Source organism: Rhinolophus ferrumequinum, chromosome 3 (genome assembly GCF_004115265.2).
Source record: "Rhinolophus ferrumequinum isolate MPI-CBG mRhiFer1 chromosome 3, mRhiFer1_v1.p, whole genome shotgun sequence".
NCBI classification, from domain to species: domain Eukaryota; kingdom Metazoa; phylum Chordata; class Mammalia; order Chiroptera; family Rhinolophidae; genus Rhinolophus; species Rhinolophus ferrumequinum.
The window spans coordinates 11393487-11418387 of record NC_046286.1 but is presented as its reverse complement, the minus strand read 5'-3'; the positions used below and the strand labels follow the sequence as shown (position 1 = coordinate 11418387).

Sequence of the window (24901 nt, the reverse complement as noted above, 5' to 3'; positions counted from 1 at the left end):
AGTTAGACTTTAGATGGTTTTCCAGGTTGATTGTTCTATAATTTAGTTGTAATTTTAGGATGAAGCAAGCATAGCATTTATCTACTCCACCTTCCATTCATCCATCAATGGACACTTAGGTTGTTTCCATGTCTTGACTATTGTAAATAATGCTGCAATGAACATAGGGGTGCAGATATTTTTTTGAGTCAGTGTCTTTGTTTCCTTCAGATATATTCCCAGAAATAAGATTGCTGGGTCATATGATAGTTCTATTTTTAATTTTTTGAGAAACCTTGTACTGTTTTCCATCATGGCTGCTCCAATTTACAATCCTACCAACTGTGCGCAAGGGTTCCCTTTTCTTTACGTCTTCGCCAGCATTTGTTACCTTTTGTCTTTTTGATGATAGCTGTTCTAACAGGGGTGAGGCGATATCTCACTGTGGTTTTAAGTTGCATTTGCCCAATGGCTTGTGATGTTGAATATCTTTTCATGTACCTGTTGGCCTTTTTTATATCTTCTTTGGAGAAATATCTATTCAGGTCTTTTGCCTACAACTTCTGTGTGTCAGGAATCTGGTCGTGGCTGAGCTGGGTGGGTCTAGTTCAGGATCTCATGTAAGGTTGCAGTCAAGATGTCTGCCAGAGCTATGGTCATCTGCAAGCTTGATTAGACTGGAAGATCTGCTCTCAAAAAGGCTTCCTCACATGGCTGGCAAATCTGTGCTAGCCATTAACAGGAGGACTCAGTTCCTTGAATGTACACCTCTCCAGAGTTCTGAGTGTTCTCACACTCTTTGCAGCTGACTCTGACTTCCCACTTCCCCCAGAACGAGTGGTCCAAGAGAGTAGGGTGGGAGCCATATGGTTTGTTATGACCTGGTCTCTTAGTCCCACCCATCTTGGAATCTGGCTACCATATTTATTATGAACCAGGCTGTACAGCCTCTTTAATCTTCACTCAGCCATTGTTAGAAATTGGTATTAAGTGTATATAACCTGCGAGGCCCACTCGAGTCTCAGCACCTGTGTGGTCAGAATCATTATCCCCATTTTACAGATGAGGAAATTGACTCGGAGAAGTTAACTCACGTGTTCAGGGTGACATCTCCAGTGAGGCACCTAGGACCCTGGGTCTTCTGCCCTCAATGCCTGAGCTTGCCTCACGTCACCATGCTGCTTCCTAGAAAGCAGAATGTGCCCTGCACTGGGAGTCAGGGGTCCTGGGTTCCAATTTAGACTCTGCTACCTTGCTGTGACACCCGGGCAGTCACTTCCTGTAGCAGGCAGTCACTTCCTGTCGCAGACAATGTTGACTTCCTGTCTGTATTCCTAAGGTTTGTATCTGCTCCAAGTTTATTTCTCCCTCACATAGATAAGTTTGGAGATCGTGGCACAGAGCTGGCATAGTGCTCTGCTCCTCGAGGTTCCCAGAGCCCAGGCTCCTTCCAGCTCACAGCTCTGCCATGGCCTTTGCTCTCATGGTCCAGTGTGGTGGCATCCACATTCTCAGCAGCAAATGGAGGAAAGAACAGAAAAGAGGGCACGGACTTGCCAGCCATGTCAGGGAGCCTCTTTGGGAGCAGACACTCCAGTCCCGTCAAGCTTGCAGATGACCGTACCTCTGACAGACATCTTGACTGTAGTTTCACAAGAGACCCTGAACCAGACCCACCCCCTGTAGCCACATCCAAATTCCTGACCCACAGAACCTGTGTGAGAGAAGAAATGTTCATTGTTGTTTTAAGCTATTAGTGTTAGGTGTATTTGTCACATAGCAATAGATAACAACTATAGTATTTATTCACTGAATATGAGTTCCCTCTTTTTTCTGGCAAGACCCTTGTCTTCTGTGTGACTCTCTCCCACCATGTGAATCTCACTTCGCAGAAATGCTGCCCGAGAGATTTAGAATGCATGTATTTGCTCTCCCTGTGTAAAATGGCTCTGTGTGATTCAGAAGAGAATTAGAGTAAGCCTCATCCTCAAAGGCACCAAAATCCCATGTCCTCCTCAGGGCACAAGTTGTCACACAGGTGATTGTAAATGAAAACATGATAAGCCAGGTATTGAGAGAGCTGGGTTCTCATCCCGCCGGGGCACTGCCTAGGCCTGCAATCACGGCGAACTCATTGTCCCGAGTCGCAGTTTCTTCTTCTTACGTAAAACACTTGCTTACCGCCCATTCTCACGGGTGAGTCAGAAATACAAGTGTAAAACCTTTTCTTGAAGTGTATTTACACATAAATTGCACACATCATCACCATACAGCTCAGTGAATTTTTACGCACTGAACATGTTCATTTAACCCGCACGCAGATGAAGAAAGAGAAGCTTACCAGCCCCCTACAAGCCCTGCACACCCCTCCTCGTCTCACCCCTTATAGTAACAATGGGTCATAGTAACTGACTTCCGATTCTATGAATTGTTTTCTTCTGTCCTTGTACTCTGTGTAGAGAGAATCATACAGTAGACTCTTTTTGTGTCTGGCTTCTCTCACTTGGCTCCAGGCCTGTGAGGTCCATGCATGTTGCCGTATGTGGTTACAGACGGCTCCTTCTCATGCTGTGTAGAATTTCACCCTTTGAATGTACCGCAATTCGTTTATCCATTCTGCTATCAATGGACAGCTGGGTTTCCATATCGGGGCTGTTATGAAGAGTGTTGCTGTCACATTCTAGTCCGTGCCTTCTGGAGCATGGATGTACATATACCTGTTTCATGTATACCTAGCAGGGAATTGCTGGGCTGGATGGTATGCGCATGTGCACTTCAGCAGATGTTGCCCAAGGTGATGTACCAAATTACACTCTCGGCGGTGGTATACGAGGGTTACGGGCATTCTGTGCCCTCGTGAGGTGGGAAGTCTCTATCTGCCTACAGCAAAATAGGGGGAAGCTGGTACCTGGATGGAAAAAACTGGACTTCTCTACTCTGAGAGTGGGTGGCAGCAGGAAGACGGGGTGGGGGGCTATGACACCCCAGGAGTGGGAAGAAAGGAGGGACTTATAGCCTGTAGGGAGTGCACTCAATAGTCAGGTGCTTCTAACAGGATGGAGGCTGCAACTTGCCTTCTCTCTGTGGGATTTGTCTCCATGCTCTCTTTACTCTGAAGTAGAAATCACTCAGCCCCTGCGACTGGCCTGTGGTGATAGAGTCCAAAGGGTCCCCTGGAGAGAAGGTGGGGAAAGGCTGTGGTGGCCTCCCCAACAGCTAGCCATTTTCTCCCTGCCCCACAGTGGATCAGGGTTGGTCTGTCTTCCAATCACTGCAAACCCACGGTGGGTGATGGGGCCCACCTTCCCCCTCCAGCCTCACCAGCGAAGAGCTGTCTGGCCAACGTCTGCTAGCCAGTATCAGCATCCCTTGGCTTGTTTCAGCAGTCCAGTCAGGCAGCAGGTGCCAGAAAATTGACACTCCTTTAGGAACAGCCCTCAACCAGTGACAGTGAGTTAGGGGTATAAATACCTCAGCTCCTTCAAAAGCGCATGTCCTCCAGGATGGAGTGCCGGTTGTCCTTGGTGGTAACCAATGTGATAACACGCCTTTTATTGACTGCCTTCCCTCCAGTCTCTCCCCAATCCCCGTCCGCCACTGACGTTTCCTGGAATCTTCTCCTGAACAAATTTATTTGCATTCAGAGCCTTGTCTAGGGCCTGCTTCTGGGGGAGCCCCATCTAAGACCGCATGTGACCCAATCTGGAAAAAGATGTGAGTAGACCCTCTAGGAGTTTCTGGAAATCCTCCCTCTGGTAAAAGGTGCAGGAGGAGAAGACCTGTCTTTCCCACCAGGCGTACTTGTTCTGTGTGGATGCTGTGTGTGAGCCTGATGCCTGGGGCTGCAGTAGCTACTTTGTGGCCATGTGGGGACCACATGGACCACATGTGGCGGATGACAGAGCCGAAGGATGGAAGTCAGGCTCCTTGATGACACCTTTGACTGTCCTGATCAGCTCAGGGTCACCTACCTCTGCACTTCTTGTTAAGGAGACACCGGTCCTTATAGATGAAGTCACCTTTATTTGAGTTTCCTGCTGCTTGCAGCTAAATTCATCAATTACCGACAAAGGCCTTGTCCCAGAGGGGTTACTGTTGGAATCAACATCCCCCCACTATCACCTTGAAGCTCCTGATCCATGGCCCCGGAGAAGGATTAAAAGGCAGGCCTCGGGTGGAGTGGGGGCAGACGGGGGCCACAGGTGGTTGAGGACCAGGGATCACAGAAGGGAGAGGGACATGTGGACAGCGGATATCTGGGGTCCCAAGGACAGGGGGTGGGGAGGGCAAGGAGGCAAACCCCCCATTAATCTGGCCAGGGTGAGTGTTGTTATTGTTGTTATTATGAAGCCTCTGAAGGCTCACACTCCGCCTGGCCTGGCCAGGCCCCACTAATGGCCCCATAAATCCCAGCCATAAAGAGTAATGGGGGGAGACAAATGAGATAATTAGGAATAAATCTCACCGAGGTCTCTATTCAGTAGTGTCCCTGGAACTGGCCAATCTTCCGAGCCATTAGCCAGGCCCCTCATTAATGCGGAGCTGCCCAGTGCTGTGGAGGCTCCGGGCCTGGGAGGGACCCGGGGTGAGGGGCACCACTGCCCCCACTGCCCGCTGCGGGTGACCTTGGGAGGAGTGAGGGACGTGTGCCCGCAGCCTGCCTGCTGTGCTTTACCGTCTCCAGGGCCTTGCACTGTCCAGTCTGCCTTGCTGTCTCTTCACCTCCTTCTCTTCATCTCACGCCATCTCCTGTCTACCTTCAGTCTCTGTTTCTTTCTTATCAGACAATCCGTGTCTGCATCATTGGGCCATGGAAGGTCTGAGTTTGCAGCAATTGTGGGGGCCACCTGCAACAACCCTCCACCATCCGTCCTTCCGCCACCTGTCCACACCAGGGCAGGGACCCCACCTGCACCCCCATGCCCCAGGACAGTCCTTGGCACAGGGCACCCCCAGCCCGCACTGCTGCAGTCCATTCCACTTGGCGCAGCGCTCACCATGAGAGTCACCTCTCGCGCCTGGAGCTGGGAGCCCTCTCCTTGGTCTTACCTCTGCCTGCTGGAACCTGAGAATAAGCCTCTTTCTCCTCCCAGGCTGCAGATCAAAGACAGTTGTCCAGACTTCTCTTCTCCAGCCAGATGCCCTGAGCTGCATTTGACAACTCCAGGTTCCAGCCGAGTCTGCCCGACCCGGGCACCTTCTCTGGGCCTCCCATGGTAGTCTGACCCCATGGTGACTTCTGTTGTTTCCCCCCTTTTTGGTACAGCATCTCTACTCCTTTGGGGAGCCTCTCTTCACCAATACCACAAAGTTCCGGAGGGGCAGCCAAGTAACTCACTGTCCCTGGCCACAGAGGCCTGGCCCATTAGAACCCTCCATCGCCTGATTCAGTGACTGGCTGAGGGATAAGCCTTAGTGCCTTCCCTGGACCCTCCCTCCCCACCAGGTGGCAAAACTGAGAAATGCCAGGTAGACACAGCGTGTGAATATGCCCCTTCCACCCCCACCTGTCTGCAGTAGGAAGGAATGACGCTGTAACCCAGAGACACCCCCAGAGATGGGAGGAAGGGGGCATAGGGGCTGCCACAGGGTTAGGGAAAGGTAGTAAAAGCAGGTGAGCAAGGAAGGCTGGGCGGGGGCTTTCCTCTGGAGGAGGTGGAGGGTGAGGGGATGACAGTGGAGGGGCTGTGGCCACAGGTACCATCCCACGATAAGGATGTCTCCTTGTCATCCTAGGAAAGCTGAAATGTGGAAAGGAGCATAAACACAGAGGTGACAAGGGGCCAAGTCTGTGATCTCTGTCCCCTCTGCTGTCCCCATGTGTGGCCTGAGGATCCAGTCCGTGCTTCTTGCCCACCCCTCCTTGCAGGGGCCCAGTCCTGAGAGCTCCCATGCTGCTTTCCCACTGCTCAGCAATGGGGAGTGTCTGCAGCAACCACCCCGAGGTCCGTGGGGAGCAGCCCTCCGCCCCCCACTGCTGCCTCATCTGCCCTGGGGAACTGGCGAAGGCTCCAGGGCAGGACAGACTGCAGGCAATCCAGCTCTGGGCTGCTCATAGGGGTCGGTCCCGGCAGCCCCGGAACCATGTGGGTGGCAGGGCCTGAAGCTCGGTTTGGCCGGCTCTGGACATGAGCACAGGAAATGGCAATGAAACGTGCCAAAGAATAAGCAGCAGCTGACAGAGGCTGGGGACGGAAAGGGGCAGGCTAAGCATCCCTCTCCTCACAAGCAGGCCCTGGCTCAGCTACCTGCTCGGTCATGGGGTAAAATCTCTGGGGTTTGGTATACCCGAGCACGCAGAGGTCATGGGCAGTCCTGGCCAGGGCAACGTCACTTGGCCTCCCCACGTTCTCCTCTCACAAGTGTGGTCCTTAATGCCCGTCTTGGGTTAGACATGAGGGTGGCCCCTGAAGAAGTCACCTGGACAGAAGAGACAGGTCTGCTGCCCCATAGATTAAAGAAAACCAGAGTGGCAGGCTATATCCAGGGTCATTGTGTCCACCATTAGATTTCCAGAGTCTCACCGCTGTTCCATTGTACATATAAGGAAACAGGCCTGGAGAGTGACAGGGACTTCCCTGAAGGCCACAGCAGAGCCAGCGCTGGAACTGACACCTGGCTCAGACCAGCTGGTTGGACAGCAGACACTGGGAGCCTACAGGGAATGGCCATGGAGTGGAGGGGAAGCATCTAGAAGGATATCTGGGCAGGGTTGGGTGGGTGGGTGGCCTCTAAGACAAATGCCATGTGCTTCCCAACAGAGATGAGGGCCACCTGGGCGAGACTGGGGGACGAAGGCGGGTGGCAGAGCCGGCCTGGGGTGAGGGGCAGCGGCCATAGGGCTCAGCAGCACAGCACAGGCTGCCCAGGGCTGGTGCTGGTTGCGGACACTGAAATGTGAGTTGTGTTGAATGTATGTGTGTGTCTGTGTGCTCTGTGTGTGTGTGTGTGGGTGTGTGTATGTGCCTGCACGCTGGGGGGAGGAAGGCTAAATCCCTTCCCCTGTCTGGCCCCCACCCAGCTCAGCCTCTCGGGTTTCAGCCACTGTCCTAAAGAAAACAGCCACCCGGAGCCTGCAGCAGGAAATCACTATTTGGATTGCAGAGGTGCCTCTTCCTGCTGTGGCCCTCATGGAGGGGAGAGGGCCAGGGAGGGGACTTTCCTGCCCACCTGGACCAGACCTCGGGTTGGTCAGGAGCATGACCAACCCCCACCCTGGTCCTCTGGCCTTCCTACCGTCCCTTAGACCCCAGCCTTGGAGAAGGAGACCTGAGGTTGAGCCCTCCCACCATTCTGTCCTCCTCGGGACCAAGAGCCATAGCAGCGAGAGAAGTGGACGCTCGCCGAGGGCCACAGGAATGAACTGGAACACTTTCACGGAGGGCGATTGGGTAGTCCTGTCAAAGTCACAAACGCACATCCCCAGAGGCCCAACAATCCCACTCTCAAGAACATTCTAGAGCTCTTTCAAGCAAAAGGACCTGTTCACGCAACCTTGTTTATAACAGAGAAATAAATGGAAGGGACACAGCAGGAGCTGGGTAACTGAATTGTGAAACTCCTGATAAGTTCCCCTCAGTGAAACTCCTGATAAGGAAGATCCCCAAGAAGAATGGCTAAGGGAGAAAAACAGTGCAGGACTGTTACGTGTATAGGATTTTGATATTTTTGTTAAAAAAAATACATGTAAATGCTCGCATATGCACAGATTAGACTTTGGAAACTTTTTACGTTGGGTATGTAATAACTGAGAAAAAATTGAGATAAATAAACGAACGTTGGCGGGGGTGGGGGGAGGCGGGCGAAGAGATGGGGCTTCTCTCGTGGCTTTGGTCCTGACTATGTGACCCTGGGCAGGTGACTTCCTGTCTGTGTCCTGACTTTCCTGTGCGGCTGAGAGGTCAGAGAACCTTGCTGTTGGCAGTGAGAGGTCAGAGAACGTTGCCTGTGTTCACGTGCATGAGTGGGGGGAGCAGAGGGGTGTCGCCGTGGGGAGAGTCCCTCTCACCACCTCATATTAGCTCCTCCTGTTGCAAAGGCAGCCCACTGCCAAGGCCATGGGCTACTCCCTCCTATGACATTTCTTAAGAGAGTTCAGATTTCATCTGGCCCTTTTTCTGAGCTCCCGCCTTTCTTCCAGAATCCCTCCAGACCACTGCAGACTTTGTTTGCCAATTTCTCATGAGGGCTCCACGTTTCAAGGCTTTCTGCCGCCATGGCTCCTCCTCAGGACAATCCAAGTCTCACCACGAGGTGTCCTCTCACTCACCCTGGACCTCTCTGGCTTCCCTTCAGGTGCAGGATGGGGTGGGAGGGGCTCAGTCCCGCTAGCCCTCCCAGGGAGCCCTGCAGTACTCAGGTCTGCCCCTCCCCCTGCATGGCAAAGGTGCTGGATGCACGGCCTCTGAGACTCCTGCCAGTTTCTTCTTTCCCAAGCCCCCTGGCAGTTGGGGACAACTGAAGCTGGGCCATGTAACCACCACTTAAGCCATACCCACCTCCCAGTGCAGTCCAAGAGCAAGCCCAGGCTGTGCCAGGCCCAGGGTTGCCCCCACTCCAGGCATGGCTCTGCCACTGATATAGGCACCACCCTATGCCTTGGAGCCATCAATGGCAAGGGCTTCAAGAAGTTGGAGTCAGCAGGAGATTAATTAATCAAAACTCGAACACATCTGTTGTTAATTAATTCTATGCCAAGGATTAACTCTTTCCTTCCTGGGTTTCCCTTCCCTTTGGCAGGAAGAGGGAAATAATGGTGGGGAGTTGGTACCCTCCTTGCTTCCTTTCCTTAGCGGGGAGCATGAATGAGGAATGGAAGGGATCCCAGAGGGCATCCTTTTGGGTGCTTTGCAAGGGGGTTGAGGGGAGTGGTTGCTTTTTAGAGCCGTGGTCCATGGACATTACTCATGAGTCCTGAGGAAATCTGAAATGAACAAATATCTTTATTTACAGCAACAAATAGAACAGACCCTCCCTCCATTCCCTCCCTCTCCCCTTCCAGTCTTTTCTATACCATTCCATTCCCACTCCCGCTCTGCCTCAGGTCCAAGCTCAGCTCTGCCAGCTCGGGTCACTGTATGGGTCAGGCCCCCACAAAAGCCCAGGAAAGGAGAACAGGGAGGGGCTTGGCTGAGGGCAGGGTGGGGTGTCTCTTTTCACATTTTGCTGTTCTCTAAGCCTGGGGCAGCAGCAGGAGGAGGCACCAGGAGCAGTGAGAGGTAGAGAAGCGCACAGCCCCGCCTGGCCCTCGCCCTGTCCCCACGTTCCTGCCGCCTCCCCCAACTTTCACAGTGTTCTGCAGCCCAGGCAGCTGGTCCAGGAGCGGTTCTGCCACTAGCCCTCCCCCACGAGGTCCTCGGTGCTGTGTATCGCCAGGAACCCGCAGGAGGACGGGCTGTCTGCAGTGGGCCCAGCTTCTGTGACTGAGGTGGCCTCCGGAGCGCCCCGCCCCCCTTCTCACCCGGCTGGGGTTCTGCGAAGGCACGTGGCCCAGGACAGAGGACCAGGGGCGGGGGCTGACCGGGCTGTGTGCGACCCTGCTGGCATGTCGCGGGTCAGGAGGAGAAGCAGAGCCCACAGCACTCCATGCAGATCTCCAGGCAGTCCGCCGACTCGCAGCAGGCGTCCAGGATGCCGCAGTCCAGGTCGCAGGGCAGGTCGCAGTCAGCACACTCGCCGGAGCCGCAGCAGCAGCAGCAGAGGCACGAGTCCTCCGAGCTGCAGGAGCCGCACGTGGCGCAGTCCAGGACAATGTTGCACAGCGTCAGGAACTCGCAGAACAGGCAGGACAGGATGCAGTGCACACAGCAGTCTGCGGTGGGCGGGGCCGGGGGAGGGAGCGGAGAGAGCAGGTGAGAGAGCCAGAGGCAGGCCACCCGGCTCATGCAGCCCACCCGCAGCTCCCTGAAGTGGGGACCGTGAGGAGCCCCACTTAGGCACAGAGAGTGACTTACACACACCTACTGGGTAAGTGGCAGGGCCCTGAGTTCCTGCTCTTAACGCCCCCAGTCAATTATTTAACAAACATGGAGTGATGCCATGTTCCAGGCACTGTTCTAAGTGCTGGGTATGAATTAAACTCATTTAAACTTGCAAAAACCCCACTCTACAGATGACGAAACTGAGGCAGAGAAGTCACTTCAAAATATAGGCAGAATCCTACCACTCTGCTCATCTCTGGGGGTGGGGGGCACTGCAACAGCCCTCTCACTGGCCTCCCACCAACAACCTGTGACTCTCCCTCCCAGAATCTACTCCCCACACCGTGGGCCCCTTGAAAAACTTCCATGGGATTCTGTCCCTTCTGTGCTCAGAACCCTTCACTTACTTCCACCTCACTACGAGTAAAATCTGAAGAGCTCACAGTGGCCCCCCCACCCACATGTGATCTGGTCCCCCCTTACTCTGCCCCCCGGATCACAGGCTATTCCTGGTCCTGCAGGCACTGCTTCCAATGCCCTAACCTGGAATGCTCTTGTCCCACATAAATGCTCTGCTCACTCCCTCCCCTCCTTCATTGCCCAGATGCGACCTTCTTTAATACTGCCACCTGCCCACTGCACCCCAGTACCTCCATCCCCTTGCCCTGGCCTGCTTCACCTGGCCCCCATAGGACTTATCACCTTCCACCACACGACACAGCTTTCTCCTCCTACTAAAACAGAAGCTCCGAAAGGGCAGGCATCTTTGTCTATTTTGGTTACTGATCTGTTACAAGTCCCCAGAACAGTGCCCAGTGCATTGTAGGTGCTGGGAAATCAGTGGTAAGGGAATGAATGCAGGAGCCCGCCCTTGGGCAGCCCACACTGCTAAGTGGTGGGGCTGGGAACTGAACCCAGGCAGACTGGCTCTGGAGTCCATGCTCAGAAGTGCTTAGTGTACTGAGCCGGCACCTCTCCTAGTGACCAGGCCATGGGGCAGAGTGTCCAGTTCCCCTGACTTGGTGGGCCCCCGGCACAGGCTGGTCCTGTGGAGGGGTCTCACTGCCGTGGAGGGTCTGACTCCCCCAGCCCTTTTCTGAGTGGACGGAGTGGGGTCTTGTACAGCTGGAACCTCTGCAATCTATCTGCAAATTAGTTAAGAGTTCTCTTCCAGTGCAAACCTGATGAGGTCGCTACCTTTTGTAAGGCCCTTCAATGGCTCCCTATTGTCCTCCAGATAAAATCTAGGTCCACTGCAAGGTTTACAAGGCGTCCCCCACCCGAAGCCCCTGCCTGCCTGGAGTCTCACCACCCACCATTCCTTACCTTCATAAACTAGCCACACTAGCCATTTCTCACCTCCGTGCTAATGCTCCCTGGCTAGATCCTACCACTCACCCTTTAAGGCTTGCTCAGACTCCCCCAGAGCCTTCCTAGACTCACCTCCCGCGCTTTCTGTGTGTGGCTTCATCACTGTATTTATCACGCTACAGGGTGACTACCTGCTGTGTCTCTCATGAGAGCTTCATGAGGTCATAGACGGGGTTTCCAGCACATAGCAGATGGCTAGGACACTTTAAATGATAGAATTACCTCTTTCATAAATTAAACTGTTGGGCAGAATCTGCTCTGCAGGGTGGGAAGGTTTATGAATATGTTGCATGCACATGTGTACACTGAATCCTGTTTGCAGAGGACCAGGCCAGAGTCCCCCAATATGGACAGGAATCACTTAACAATTCTGGGGTGAAGGTCAAGAACCACTGAGCTACAGGCAGCTGTCACCCATGCTGAACTGATGCCTGGTGGGGTGGGGGGAGCTGGCTGCCCAGCGCGGCCCTGCAGAGGGAGGACCTTTGCGTTGCAGGAACAACGGCTGGTGTATCTGGGTCCTCTGATCTCCCACTACACCTTGCAGCCCCTGCCCCGCCTCCAATTACAAATCTGATATGCATCATTTTCTTCTGCTAGGTGTTCTGCTCTCACTAAACAGATGGCCCACTCTTTGAGGAAAATTTCTGTTTCCAGAAATGGGGTGGCTTAAGCTGGATCAACCCAGATGGCTCCATCCCTTGTTACAGCAACTCTGGGCAGGCAGCGGTCGGAAGGGGTTGGCTTTGAGAATGCAGATATGCTTCAGTTTATCCAACAACCTGTGCAAGGTTCTTCCATTTGAATCTTGCATCAGACTCCCTGAAGGCTTGTGAAAACCCAGGCTCCTGCCCCACCCAGAGGTTCAGGTCCAGTGGGCCTGGCGTGGGGCTGAGACTGCACTTGTAACCAAAAATGTTGTTGCTGGTCCCTGCATGATGCCTTAAGGAACCTGGCTTTGGAGGACCGTCCTGGGGTGGGGGGTACTTACCTTCCTGTGCCTGGAGAGGGATCTGGGAGGCAGCCGATTTGGTGCTGCCCTTGCTCTTCTTGCTGCCCTGGCTGGCAAGAGATGGGTGTGCTTGCAACTTCCGGTGGGCCTTGGGGCCACCCAGGGCACCATTCCCCGCCCGCCTGGCACTGCCCAGCTCCGAGGGGTGGCCAGAGCCATTCGCCAGTAGTGGGGTGCAGCCCAAGGGGTTCCCCTGAGGCTGGCCTAGAGAGATGACAAGAAAGGGCGATGGGGGCAAGGTAGGGGCCACCCAGCTTCCCAGAGCTCTGCTCTGCTCTATTCCTGCCTACTTCATTCTTACTGGGCTGGGTGACCAGCCCAGTAAGGACTTGTATTCTGCAGATGGGGAAACTGAGGCCCACAGGCATACTATGAAATAGAAGCAGAGTGGAGCCTAGCTCCTGACTCCCAGGCCAGTGCTCATTCCAGAAAAGACAGAGGTGCAAGGTAAGGGGAGGGGCTCAGAGCCCCGCACCCCACTTTCTTACTCCACATGAAATCCATTCTCCTGCTCTTGGTGTCCTGGGATTTTGGCAAGAGTGGTGGCAATTGGGGGTGAAAGAACAGGGACAGTTTGGCTGGGGTGGGAAGGACAGCAGTGAAGCAGTTAACCTTCACCTCGGTCTCTGCCAAGCCCCCAGCTGTTTTTGCCCTTCGTGTGCTGGGTGAGTTATTAGAAACATCTGTTTGGAGATGAACGCCTGGCCCTGGAATCTGGGGGCTCCTTACAGCAGCCCCTTTATCTCCGGCTCCTCCACACTCCTGCCCCGTTGGCCTCTGTGGGGGGAGGCGGCTGGCAGAGGAGTTTGCCGAGGGGCCTTTGGGGTCTGAGTAAGGAGGGAGAGAAGAAAAGAAGAGGGAGGCCAGCTGGGAGACTCCTGAGGCCAGGAATCCCTGACTCCCCATCCCAAGCTGAGACACATCAGCTTTATCAGTGGGGTGCAAGGAAACGGGCCCTGGAAATGTCCCAAAACACCTAGTTCTTTTCCTCACCTCACTTAGGTTTGCTCGCCTGAAAGGCACAGTTCTGTTCTCAAGACATGAAGGGACATGCTTAGAACTAACAGTTCCCCTGTTTTGAGCGGTTATCAGGTGCCAGACACAAGGCTAAGAGCTTTATGTGTAGTAACTTCTTTAAGTATCACAATAGATGATCAGCCTCATCTCACAGATCAAAAAACTGAGGCCCAGAGAGGATAAATCTCACCAAAGATCCCCCGACTAGGAAGCGGAGGGGGAGGGGATGGGGACTGGGAGAAAGGAGCGGGGCAGGACGAGCTGGGGAGTGAGAAGGAGGACAGAGACAGGGCTCTGGAGAGGCTCCTTGCTGGGAGAGGTGTGGCTGGTGCCTGCATCTGGGTAAACAGGGGTAAGGCCATGGGAAGTGGCCAGGCCTGAATCACCACGCCGCCACCTCTTGGCCCCACAGTTGTGACTAGGCTGAATGCTTGGCCAGCTTGGGTGCCCCCTGCCCTGCTGCCTAAACATGGGCACAGTGACCAGAGGGCGGGCATGCGTGGTGAGCCGAGGGCCCTGGGGGGTGTGGGCAGACACAAGCTTGCCTCTGGCCATAGCCATGGGGTGGTCACAGGGACTGAGTCACAGAGCAAACACTCAGGGCCCACAGACATAGGAGTGTCTGTCCACCTCTCACCCAGGCCCCCTCCTCCGTGGCCATGCAGCTGACCTCTTTCACTCAGTTCTGCTGGTGGCTGTGTCTGGAGGAGGCTGAGGGCAATGCACTAGCGGGATTTAGTAACCCTGAATTCCAGGGAGTCCAACTTTGCCCCAAATGCCCTGCCTGAAGGCAGCTCCTGCTCCATGTGCCAGCTAGGCAGGCAGGCAGGCAGGCAGGCAGGCAGAGGAAAGATCAGTGGGCCAGGAGACCTGAGTCTCCCAGCTTGTATCCAGGCTCCGGTCCTCTGCACCTCAGTTTCCTTGTCTGTAAAATGGGCTTAGCGGTGACCAGTCCGCTGCCTCACTGCAGACCGATTAGGAGAGCACGTGGGATCATGCAGGGCAGGAAATTTGGAAAGTGCAAATGTGTCTATACAGATTTCGTATATCTTATTAGTAATTACAAAACGATTCTGGCTGCCCCTTTCCCTACTTTTGAGGATGAGGGTGGAGAATCCTCTTCCTCCCAGGACCTCCTTGGAGACCTCGAGCCAAGCCTGGGAATGGAGCTAAATTTTGTTCCTTTCTGCCCAGATCAACTGGAGGCTTCTCTCCTTCCTTTTGCCCTTGATACCCTGAAAGATGGTGCTGTGTCGGGCTCTGGCTGCCTGCATCTGGTCCCCTGCTCTCCTCTTGAGGTGAGGGTGCCTCTTTCCATACGGCCTCATGCTCTCTTGTCCTGAACCATATGGCCTAGAGCCTGTGCATACTCATTTTGAACGAATTGTATACTAATCATTCTGTGGAGATCTTCTTCCTTAGACAGAAAAGACAGTAACAGTGTCATACACCTTTCCACTGCCCACACTTCAAGGTCCTGGCCCCGTGCTAGACTCCCACAGGCACCCATTGCATTTGTGCCAGCCCATCTGGATTGCATTCCCTAATGCAACTCCTATGTGTTGCCACCCCAACTCCCGGACCCCCTAGGACTCACATGTCACAGCTTCTGTGGGGACATCGAGGTCAGTGCTGTCCAGGGCCTGGGGTGCCCCAGAATCATCGCCTTGGGGCATGGGGGTTGCCACCTCCTCCAGGGAGCCCTCCTCTAGCGCAGCCTCCACAGGATGAGTGGATGCTGTTCCTACCTCCAGCCCAGGCAGGAGGGATGAGGTCTGGGCTAGGGAAAAAGCAGACAACCAAGGTGTATTTTCCTGGTGCTCTCCTGCTTACCCAGCCTTGGTCCCCTTTTCGCAGCCCAGAAAGCTGTGAGCCCTCATTCTTGGTCTCTGTACCAGTTACCCAGCCTTTACCCTATTTGGCAACAGTTCCAGACTCCAAAATAGAAAGCTCCCAAACCACAATGTGTGAGTGAGCAAGGATGTGAGTGTGTGCACGTGTGTGGTGTCAGGGAAGGGGAGAAAGAAGGCAAAAACACAGTGCAGGAGAGAACAGACAGGTGGTCAGCGATGGAGAGATAGGGACAGGCATCAAGAGTGACAGGGAGAGAGAAAGAATCAAAGGGACAGTAAAAGGGACAGGGAAGCAAAGAGAGATAGAGCATCAGAAGGTGGGGAGATTAGGCACGGAAGGAGAGAGCCCCAGAAACCCAGTGACAGACAGCCTGGGACGGGAGGGAGACTCAACAATGGAGTGAAAGTCAGCGATGGAGAGAGAGATGAAGACAGGGTCGGAGGCAGAGGCGAAAGAGAAGGGAACACGATACAGACAGAGCGAGAGGGAGACAGACAGTGAGAAATTGGGTCAGAGAGAGAGGATGATAGCAAGAGAAAGAGTCAGAGAAAATCTGGTGTGAAGAGAAGACTGGGCCTGAGGCGGAGAGGCTACAAGGCAGGAAGAGGGACAGGAGACGGCCAGAGAGGGCTGGGAAGAGGTGGACCGCAGTCACATGTAATTACAGGGCTCAGCCCTCCGTGCACAGTGGGCGGAAGGAAGGAATGGAGCCACCTTCAAACCCACAGCTCCTGGGGCAGCAGGACTCGGCCCCCTGGGCCCAAGGGGAAGAAGGTTAGGGGGATGGGAGGTGGAGATCGGAGGCAGAAAGGGGCCCCAGTTTCCACATCCTTGGTCACCGGGGTGAGGGAAGACCTGAGGTGGAACAGGGAGGAGGGTGAAGGCAGGGGTCACAGGGTCAGGGGTCAGGCTGGGCAATCATGGGGTGCAGGGTGCAACCTGAGCCTCTCATCAGACCCCAGGCTGTACAGTTGGAATGACAGACTGGGCCTACAGTTGGGCCTCAAGAGGATACCCCCCCGCCCCCAATGCCATATTGAGGGCAGGGAGCATATAGAAAGAAGAGACTCAGAGGGACACAGAGACCAAAAGGGCACAGGCAAAGGAGAGCGACATAGGGAGACAGAGAGAGATGAAGGAAAGGGTGGTGCAACCCAGAGAGTAAAAGATCCACAGCCAGGCGAACACACCACACAGAGACCAAGAGAGAGACACTCCCCGACTTGGAAATAGAAATGAATCAAGCACGGAGAACAGAGGAGCTTACATGTGGCGTCCTTCTCTGAGCTGTCTCCCGGTGAGGGCGGTGTGGGAGAAGGGAGGAGGGAGATACTGAGACGGATCAATTAAGTCTGGGCACACAGATCTAGAGGATGGGGACATCCTGAGGGGAGGGGGCGATCCAGGGGCTCAGCTGCCTCCCTGCGCCCTGAGTATCCGTCTGTGGCTTCTGACTTTCAGAGACCCCTGAGCAATCCTGTTCCAAAGACCCTGGTCTCCCAGGGTCAGGGGGACAGAGGCCCCATTGGGTAGTAGAGTGCTGCAGGCCCAAGCCAACTGCTCACACCTGCCCAGGGAAAACCACCGGCTCTGCCTGGAGACAGGAGCTGAGGCCAGGAGGCAGGACGCGCTGGAGCTCCTGCGGCTGCTGGAGGTACCAGAGTTATCTGTTGGGAACCCTCATAGTGCCCACAGCTTCTCCAGGGAGGCAGGGGGCGGGTTTCCTCCCGCCCCATCCAAACTTTGCACCTTCTGAGAGCCCCTGTCCCCACCTGGGTTAAGGAGAGAGGTCAAATGGCTTTTGGAAGGTCAGGTTTGGACAAAGAGGAGCAGGCAAGTGGAGATGACATCCAGGGAGGAGAAAGGTATCCTGCTAGCTGGCACCTCTCTAGCCCTGAACCTGGTCTGCAGCCGCTCAGACCAAACTCTTACGGCTAAGACCCCAGGTTGTACATGAAGGAGGAGGCTCAGGGCTTGGGTCCTAGTTCCCTGGAAGGGAGGGGCCCGGCCCAGCGACAGCCTCTGGCCCAGAGGCATCTTGCCATGGACCTGAACCGGGAGCACTGACTCTCCCATGTGGTATAATAAGAAAGGCCTGAGCAAGGAGCAGTGAGATCCAAGCCTTGGTTTTCCCTGGTTACCAGCCTGGACAAGTTACCAGGACTTGGGTTACCTTGTGTGTAAAGGGGTGGTTCTAATGCTTATCCCTCAGGGTTTCAGAGAGTAAATGAAATGCTTAGCAGGATCCTGGCCTGCAGGGGCCATTCATGTACCCTTCTACCTACCACCCACCTACCTGCCCTCCTTCCTTCTTCTTTCTCCCTCCCTCCCTCCTTCCTTCGCTCCCTCCCTCACTCCTTCCCTCCCTCCCTCCTATGCTGTTTGGTTGAACATTTGTTAAGCAGCTACAATACATCAGCAATGTGTCAAGAACTGGGTAGACCAAATGAGAAAGGTCACTGCCTGAGGAATTCTCTGTCAGGGTGGGGTAGGGGGCAGTCACACACACTGAAGGGCAGAAGTGACAGTAGGACACCTCTAAGAGCTGTGGAAGCACAAAAGATGGGCACTTATCCCGTGTGTGGGGGGGGAGGTGGGGGGCTAGGAGGCTTCCTGGAGAAGGCAGTGCCCATACTGGGTCTTGACTAATCAGTCAGCAAAGAAGGGGAAAGCTCATTTCAAGAAGAGGAGCAGGAACCAAGGTCCCAGGGTAAACAGCTGCAATGTGAACAAGGGAAATGACAGCCGTGTGGCGCTGTGGAGGCCAGTACACCTACAATCGCTGGGGGCTTGTGGGCCTTGTGGTCCTTTCCCAGGCTTTCTCCTGAGGTCATGGGGTGCACAAGGGTGAGCCTGTCAGTCCTGCAGTAGATGGAGCCAGATTGTAGCTCTCTGGGCCCCCAGGGTTGGAAAGGGAGGAAGGCAGAAAAGAGTGTTAAAAGATGGGTCCCCATCTCCGCCCTCTTTTCCCAGTATCACCATTCTCTGGGCATCTCTCCTCATCGTCACCTTGAGGGCTGACGACCTTGAACTCTTGGGAACAGGAGATTCTAGAGAGCACAGACTAAGTGGTGAGGGGGCCCCTCCTGCAGGAAACCTGCCATTCTAGAGTGAGCATCAGACCTCAGAAGGAAACCTGGAAAGAGAATCCAGACCGGTCATCTTGACCTGGAAATATAGAGGGACAGCCCTCCTGGGGTCAGGAGGGGCAGCAGAGGGGACCCAGCAGCCTCCCGAAGGAGCCACGCTGAGGGCAGGAGAGGAAAGTGTGCTGAGTGCAGAGAGACCTGGAAACAGAATGAGAGGGAATGAGAAGTGGCAGGAAGACCTGATCTGCCAATGAGATGCTGCCCAGCGGGCCCCGGTGCCAAGATGCTGGACCAAGAAACAGCTTTCGCCAGGAGCACATGGAGCAAAAGAGCCAGGCAAGCGGCAGAGCCCAAGTGCTCAACCATTAAGAGACCAGAAGAGCCCAGTTTTCCTCTTGTGACCACGAGACCCTGCTATTCAGGGGAGAACATCTCTGGGGAAAAATGCTCAGAGGATGTGCAAGAGGGTAGAAATGTGGAGTGGGCTGGAGGGAAAAGTGGCCAGCAGAGGCCAAGGTCCGCTGTGTGGATGCACCATTTGTGTTCTGCATAAAGGCGCCTGCCAAGGGGGCCAGGGGTGGGCTGGAGACCCTGGATTGGCCCCATCCTCCTGGAGGCGCCATCTGCTCAGCCAGCTGCATACCTGCTGCACCTCATCAGAGGGCCACCTTTTTCTAATGAACACACGGGCCATATATACTGGTGGTGTCTCTGAGCAGAAGCCCCAACCCGGCACCTCTCTCAAGGGTTCCTCCCCATCTACAAAGGGGAAATACAGAAAGGCGACAGCCCCTTTGCTTCAACATACTCGCGTCCCTAGCACCGGATAAGGTTCTGAATTCAAAGCCCTGAGTTCCGGAAAGACAGCCCCAGAAGGGAGTGGAAAATCATGTTTAAATCCATCAGCTCAAGAAGGAAGGCTGAGAGACTTACAACCTCAGCAGAGACCCTATGGACTCCCTCTGCCTGTTATCCACCAAGTTAGGGGTGGGTACCCTGGACCAAGAAGGAGTGGGGGGACCTCTTCCAGATGGGATGGGTTCACTCCAAGCCTGGAAGTGCCTGCAGGGCCCTTATTCCAGAGCTCCCATGCCTGGTCCCTTACACCCAGCCCTCTCCATTGACTCTGTGGACAGTGGATCGAGGCTTCTCCCTTAGAGCTCGGACCATCTCTGGAGAGAGCGGGCCAGGATCTGCTCTGCTCAGAGAGTGGGGACTGGAGCCCCACACTCCCATGTTCCTTGGCCTCAGCCAACACCTTCAACCTCATCAATGGACGAGAATCCTGTGTCCCAGGCAGACCGTCCTCTCCGTGGCCCCAAACCACCACCGTGCCTTCTGACCAACCCTCCAATGCTTACATTGTTCCTCTTGACCAGAAGGTCCTAGCTCTCTTCTCCCACTCCCCAAATCCAGCCCATCCTTCCTGACCCAACTCAAGCTTCCCCTCTTCCTCTAGACAGCCTTCCCCGACCCTGAGCCAACAGCTCTTCCTCTGAGCGGCCCACTTACTGAGAACTGAGCGCTCAGCATCCCCTATCAGTTAGAAGGTGGTGGTGGAGTCCTGGCTCCTTGACCAGACTGCAGCCTCCCCAGCTCCCTCCCTTGGGGCCGCAGCAATCTTCCTCTCCACACCTCAGTGAGTACTCAGCAAATGTCTGTTGGTGAGGACTGACTTCTGGACTTGGGGGGCCCCAGGTCAGGGAAGGAGAGAGAACAAGAGGGCGAGGATTAGGGGTGGCACCTGGCTCTGAACCCCCAAACGGCGAGAACGTGGACTCGCTTGATACATACTTGTGACATACTGGTCACAGTCCCAGGCCACCACCAGGCCAAGCACTGGAGAGGCCCTGAACTGGCCAGTTAGGCTGGGTCGGGTTGGTTTTATTTTAGGTCTAAAGGCTCCAATTCCCCAGGAAATTCAATTTAGAACCAAAAGCAGGAATGTGACGCCCCAGTGCTGGGCAGAAATCTGCTGTGGGTTACAGAGCCAGGCTTCAGGTCTCCCAGGGGTAGGTGGGGAGAGGCCACTGGGGGCGCCAAGGGTGTGGGGGCTTGGCCACCTGCCCCAACCAGAGCTGCCCTTCACCTCATCTTCATCTTAGGCAGCTAAGGGAGGGGCTGGCTTGTTCCCTGGCTTTCCTGCCAGCAGGGCCCCTGGGGGCAGCGCTGTGGCCTTGCTGTTCTGTCAGTGCTCAGCAGGGAGCGTGGGGGATTCTGGTCTCGGATTCAGGCGTCTGTGGGGTTTTGGCTGAGTCTCCTGCGGTTTGGGCTTCCTGGGCAGCAGCCTCATTCTCCCAAGGCGGCAGAGCCAGGCCTCCTCATGTTATGAAAGCCACATTGTCTAGCCCAGCCCAGGCTGGGGAGGGGGCTTGCTGGGCGCTGGGGGGCCTCAAGTTACAGCCTAGGGCTTAACCCTCCCAGTGGCCCACCTGGCCCTCATCCCCTGCACGTTTAGCTCCCACCTCTCCCTGTGGGGCTGAGAATGGGTGGCACGGGGGAGAGGATCTTGGAAAGAGGCAGAGAGCAAACGGATAAGCAGAGGAAGAAAGTAGTGAAGTGGGAGGAAGGGAGAGAAGCGGGAGGCTGAGAAAGAGAGGAGGAGTGAAGCGGTGAGAGGCTGAGAAGGAGAGAGAAGGTTCCCAGACCCAGAGAAAGAGCTTTCCTAGCCCCCTACCTTAGCTCTCTCCAGCCTGAAGGAGCCCCGTTCTTGGAGGAACTTACTCTCCAGAAGGCCCTGCTCCAGGGGCCCACAGAGAGGAGAGAAGCTGAGGGTTAGCAGGGATGGGCAGCAGATACATTAGTGTCATCCCTGGGCTGGCCCCTGGCCAGACATCTCCCACTTCTCACTTTGCTCTAGGTGACCCCCCCACCCCGCCGCCCCCACTTCACAGCTCCAGGCGGCCAGAGTGCCAGTGTCAGCGTCCTCACCAGGTAGACCAGGGCAGCTGAGACAGGCCTCTCCAAACAGGCAGACAAACCTCTAAGGGCGGATGTGGAGACTAAGCCGCGCAGGGAGTTAGTGTCAGAGGTCCAGGACCAGACCTTCAGTACTCAAGATACTCAAAGAGGGGAGAAAGAAAGAGTGGGGGTGGGGGAACAGAAGGCAAAAGAATTAGACTCACCACCAGCTGGAATTTAAGTCTTGAAACCTGGGCCTATATCCCCCGCCCCCCCCCCAAAAAAATCCCAGAAGTTCCTGACTTCTCGCAGACTGTGTTCTATTGTGTGCCTCAGCTCACATCTGCACAGTGAGGACAGGGCTCCCACCCTCAGGGAGTCACAAACCCTCCCAGGGTAGGAAGGCTCCTTCAAGAATCCCCGCGAGGTTACAAACCCTGTAAATTGGGGGAAGGGGCGAGTGTGTTGTGTTGTGTTGTGTTGTGTTCCATTGTGCGTGTGTTAGCAGGATAGGAGTGGTGGGGTTTGGCCAGGCCCCAGTGGGGAGGAGGGCGAGCGAGAGGAGATGGCAGCGAGGGAAGGGGCCGCCTCGTGTGGCCGCTTTTTGCGGACAAAAGTTTTCGGGAATCGCTGGGCTCTGGTTGGGTTGGGGGAAGGGAAGGAGAGAAAGACTCACACCCCTACCCCCACTTCAGGCCCCCATAAATATTTACACACTGAGCAGAAACGGTTGGGACACAAATCCCTGACAGACAGACACCGCGGGATGTGTGTGTGTGTGTGTGTGTGTGTGTGTGTGTGTGTGTGTGTGTGTGTGTGTCTGGTGTTGGGAGTAGGGGGGAGTTGGAGCCAACTTGGCACAGCCGCCGCCTGCGTTCCGGCCCTGCCCCCATCATCCCAGCCTTACGCTTTCCTTGGACCTGGTCCGCAATAGCCAGACCCCTCACCCCACCTCCAATCAAGCTCCCCGAAACCTTCTTCTCTTGTCAGAGGGAAGAGGGGGGAGAATGAACACACCCCACCCCCAAGCCGCCCACCCCGCTTGCGTCCAGTCTCGGTCTCCACTCTGGTCTTACCTGGGCCCGGAGCTGCGCTGGGGGCTTCATTGGGTGCGTCGCAGTGAGGGGGGTGCTGGCCACTCACCTGGGACATCGGCCCGGGACCTGCAGAAAACAAGGCTCAGTGGGCGGGGCCGACCTTCCCTCCGCGCGTGCTGGGAAAGGGGGACTGGCAGGGGATGATCCAGCCGCAGGCGCGCGCCTCCCCCCAGTTCCAGCGCGGCCACCAACTAACTTACTGGTGGTGCAAGCTGTGCCCTTCTTTCTCGCCCCACCAGGATCACGGCGCGGGGCCTGCCATGCGCGCCTGCCCAGGGCGCCCCCGCCGAGGGGCCACGCGGCTCCCTGGTGCCCGCCCAGCACCCCCTCCCCTCTCACTCGCGCCGTTCTCCCATTTCGGCGCCAGCTCGAGCCGCGCGCCCCCTTCCTCCTTCCTTTTCTCCCTCCAGCCCCCTCGCTCCTCCCCTGCTCGCCGCTCCCTTCCCCTCTTCCCCGGCCCACCCTCTCCCCGCCCCCTCCTCGCCTTCCTCGTCGCACCCCCACCACGTCCCTTCCCCCGCGCCCGGCTCAGCGCTGCCTGGGCCGGACACGTCTGTCCGCGGGGCACCGCGGCCAGAGCCCCCACAGGAAGCTGGCTCCGCGCGTTTCCTCCGCGCTCGCGGAGCAGGGCCCGTCTCCCCAAATCTCTGCCCACCAGTCCCAGCGCCCCGAGGGGCTGCAGAGGGGGCTGCGCGTTCTCCTTCTCCAGTCCTAAACTCTTCAAAAGTTTTCGGAACGTTGAGAACGAGAGAGAGAAACCACTGTGAACACAACAACCTCTGACCAACTGTCAAAATAATCTCGTCCCAAAGATGGGGGTGATCAAGTTCCTCAAGTTCCCTTTGCTCACCCCCTCCGTCTCGGCCCCAGGTCTACACCGGGTGCCGGGGGTCTGGGGCTCACAAACGTCGTGCCCACCCCGCCAGAGGTTGTGTCTCCGGGAAATCCGGTTAGTGATTAGCTAACCTCCCTATCAACTCTGAGCATCCTTAATTCCCCCCCCACCCCCCGCCAGCGGTGCGTGGGAATTTGTATCAGAAAATCAACTTTGGAAGCGAAGAGAGCTTCTCCGAGTTCACCCCTTCTTTTGGCTCCAGAATGGAATCCGAGGCCTTCCAAATTGCGGGTGCGCGGGGAAAGGAGAGAGAAGGGGCCCTTCCAGGCGGGGACAGCTGGGCGGCACATCTGGAATTGTGAGCAGGGTCCCTCCTCAGGGCTATAGGAAGGAGCCACTGCCAGGCAGCCCAAGGGGGTTCAAGGACCCTCAGCATGACCCCGGGACCAGGTCCCCGAGAATGGGGGAAGGCATGGAGCCTGCGGCCCGCCGGGTGGGGCTGGGCGGGCCGGTAGGATGACCCTCCCATGGGGCCGCCCGCTGGGGTGACAGCGTCTTGGCCACACTTGACCCGCCCGCCTCGGAGCCGCGTCTGGGCTCCCCACCACGAGAGCCAGTGAGCAATTAGGGAGGCGGCGGCGGCGCCAGGCCAGTTCTCCCAGTCCCGCGGAAGCCGGGGCCTAGGACGCGGGGGTCTGACTGCGGGACTCTCCCAGCCCCCGCAGGCGCTACTTACGGCGCTCGAAGGTCCTCGCGGCGCCGTCGTGGCCAGGATCGCCGTGGCCCCACGGCGTCCGTCGCTCTCTCGCCACCCGCGCCCGCGTCCCCCGCGATGAGCCCAGGTGGCTGAGGCCGGAAGAGGGGGCCCCGGGCCAGGAGGAGGGGGTCCTGCTCCCGGGGCCGGCTGCCTGCTGCGGGGGCCTGGCCTGGCGCCCCTGAAGCCAGCCCCAAGTAGGCTGCAGTGTGGGAGCTCTGGAGAATGGGTTGGACTCCCCCTTCCTGGCAAGGGCTGAGTCACCGGGACGCGCCCGCGCCGGGGCCTGGCGACTGCTACATTCTTACCGGCTTACCTGGGCTCTCGGGCTGGGCCTCACCCGCCTCCAAGGGTGGGGTGGATGGTAAGGGGGATGGACATTGTCTCTCTGTGTCCTCTCCTTCATATAGGGCACCCTCCCCCACCACAGACCTTAGCGCTACACCCCGTCCCTTCTCAATCTCTATCCAGGGCCCCCAAACTCTGAATCAGCCTAGTTCCCCAGCCTTACTGTCCAAAGTCACCTGCTTGAGCTCAAAAGTCCTCTGAATCTGGCCCAGTAGTAACTAATGTGTTTAGTTTGTTGGAAATGTAAAATATGCTTTAAATTTAATCCCACATGCTGGTTATCCAAATGTGCTGAGTTTGCGAAAATTCAACAAGCTGAACTTTTAAGCTACATGCATTTCTTTGTGTGATGATTACACTTGAACAAAAGTTTTAAAAAACCAACACTCATTAAAATCAACCTTCCACAACAGAGCACGGGAGGGTGTGATGGCCAGAGGATGGGCCTTGGCATCTGTCTCCAGCTTCACCACCCACAGGTTTCCTGGAGGAAGTCCTTTCACCAATCTGAACCTCAGGAGGGGTGGACACTGGGGTCCTTAATGTGGAACCCAATCATTTCATTGTTATCCAGGACCAGGATTAGGGTAAGATAAGTGGGGCACTTGCCTAGGATGCCAAGATAAATAATATTGTAATACAATATTTAAAAAAAATCAAATTACAGCTCTGCCTGTCAACTGCTTATTTTTGTAAATAAAGTTTTATTGGAACCAGGACTGGG

The 24901-nt window shown here is 55.8% G+C and overlaps 1 protein-coding gene across 6 annotated transcripts; it reads right to left on the bottom strand.

Moving 5' to 3' along the window:
- Positions 1–8945: 8945 nt before the first annotated feature.
- MDFI (MyoD family inhibitor) lies at positions 8946–24039 on the bottom strand. 6 transcript variants are annotated; one of them, XM_033094597.1, is made up of 7 exons: positions 22441–22638; positions 22220–22306; positions 21174–21304; positions 20920–20979; positions 14897–15079; positions 12262–12486; positions 8947–9790 (listed from the first exon to the last, which is right to left on the bottom strand). In XM_033094597.1, exons 5-7 carry the CDS (start codon positions 14973–14975, stop codon positions 9534–9536), a joined length of 561 nt encoding a protein of 186 aa, XP_032950488.1. In that variant the 5' UTR covers positions 14976–15079; positions 20920–20979; positions 21174–21304; positions 22220–22306; positions 22441–22638; the 3' UTR covers positions 8947–9533. The 6 variants fall into 6 exon arrangements, with proteins under 6 accessions (XP_032950467.1, XP_032950473.1, XP_032950488.1 ...); XM_033094589.1 differs by lacking the exon at positions 20920–20979; XM_033094576.1 differs by lacking the exons at positions 20920–20979; positions 21174–21304; positions 22441–22638 and adding an exon at positions 23812–24039 and having other exon boundaries at positions 8946–9790.
- Between the last annotated feature and the right edge of the window lie 862 nt (positions 24040–24901).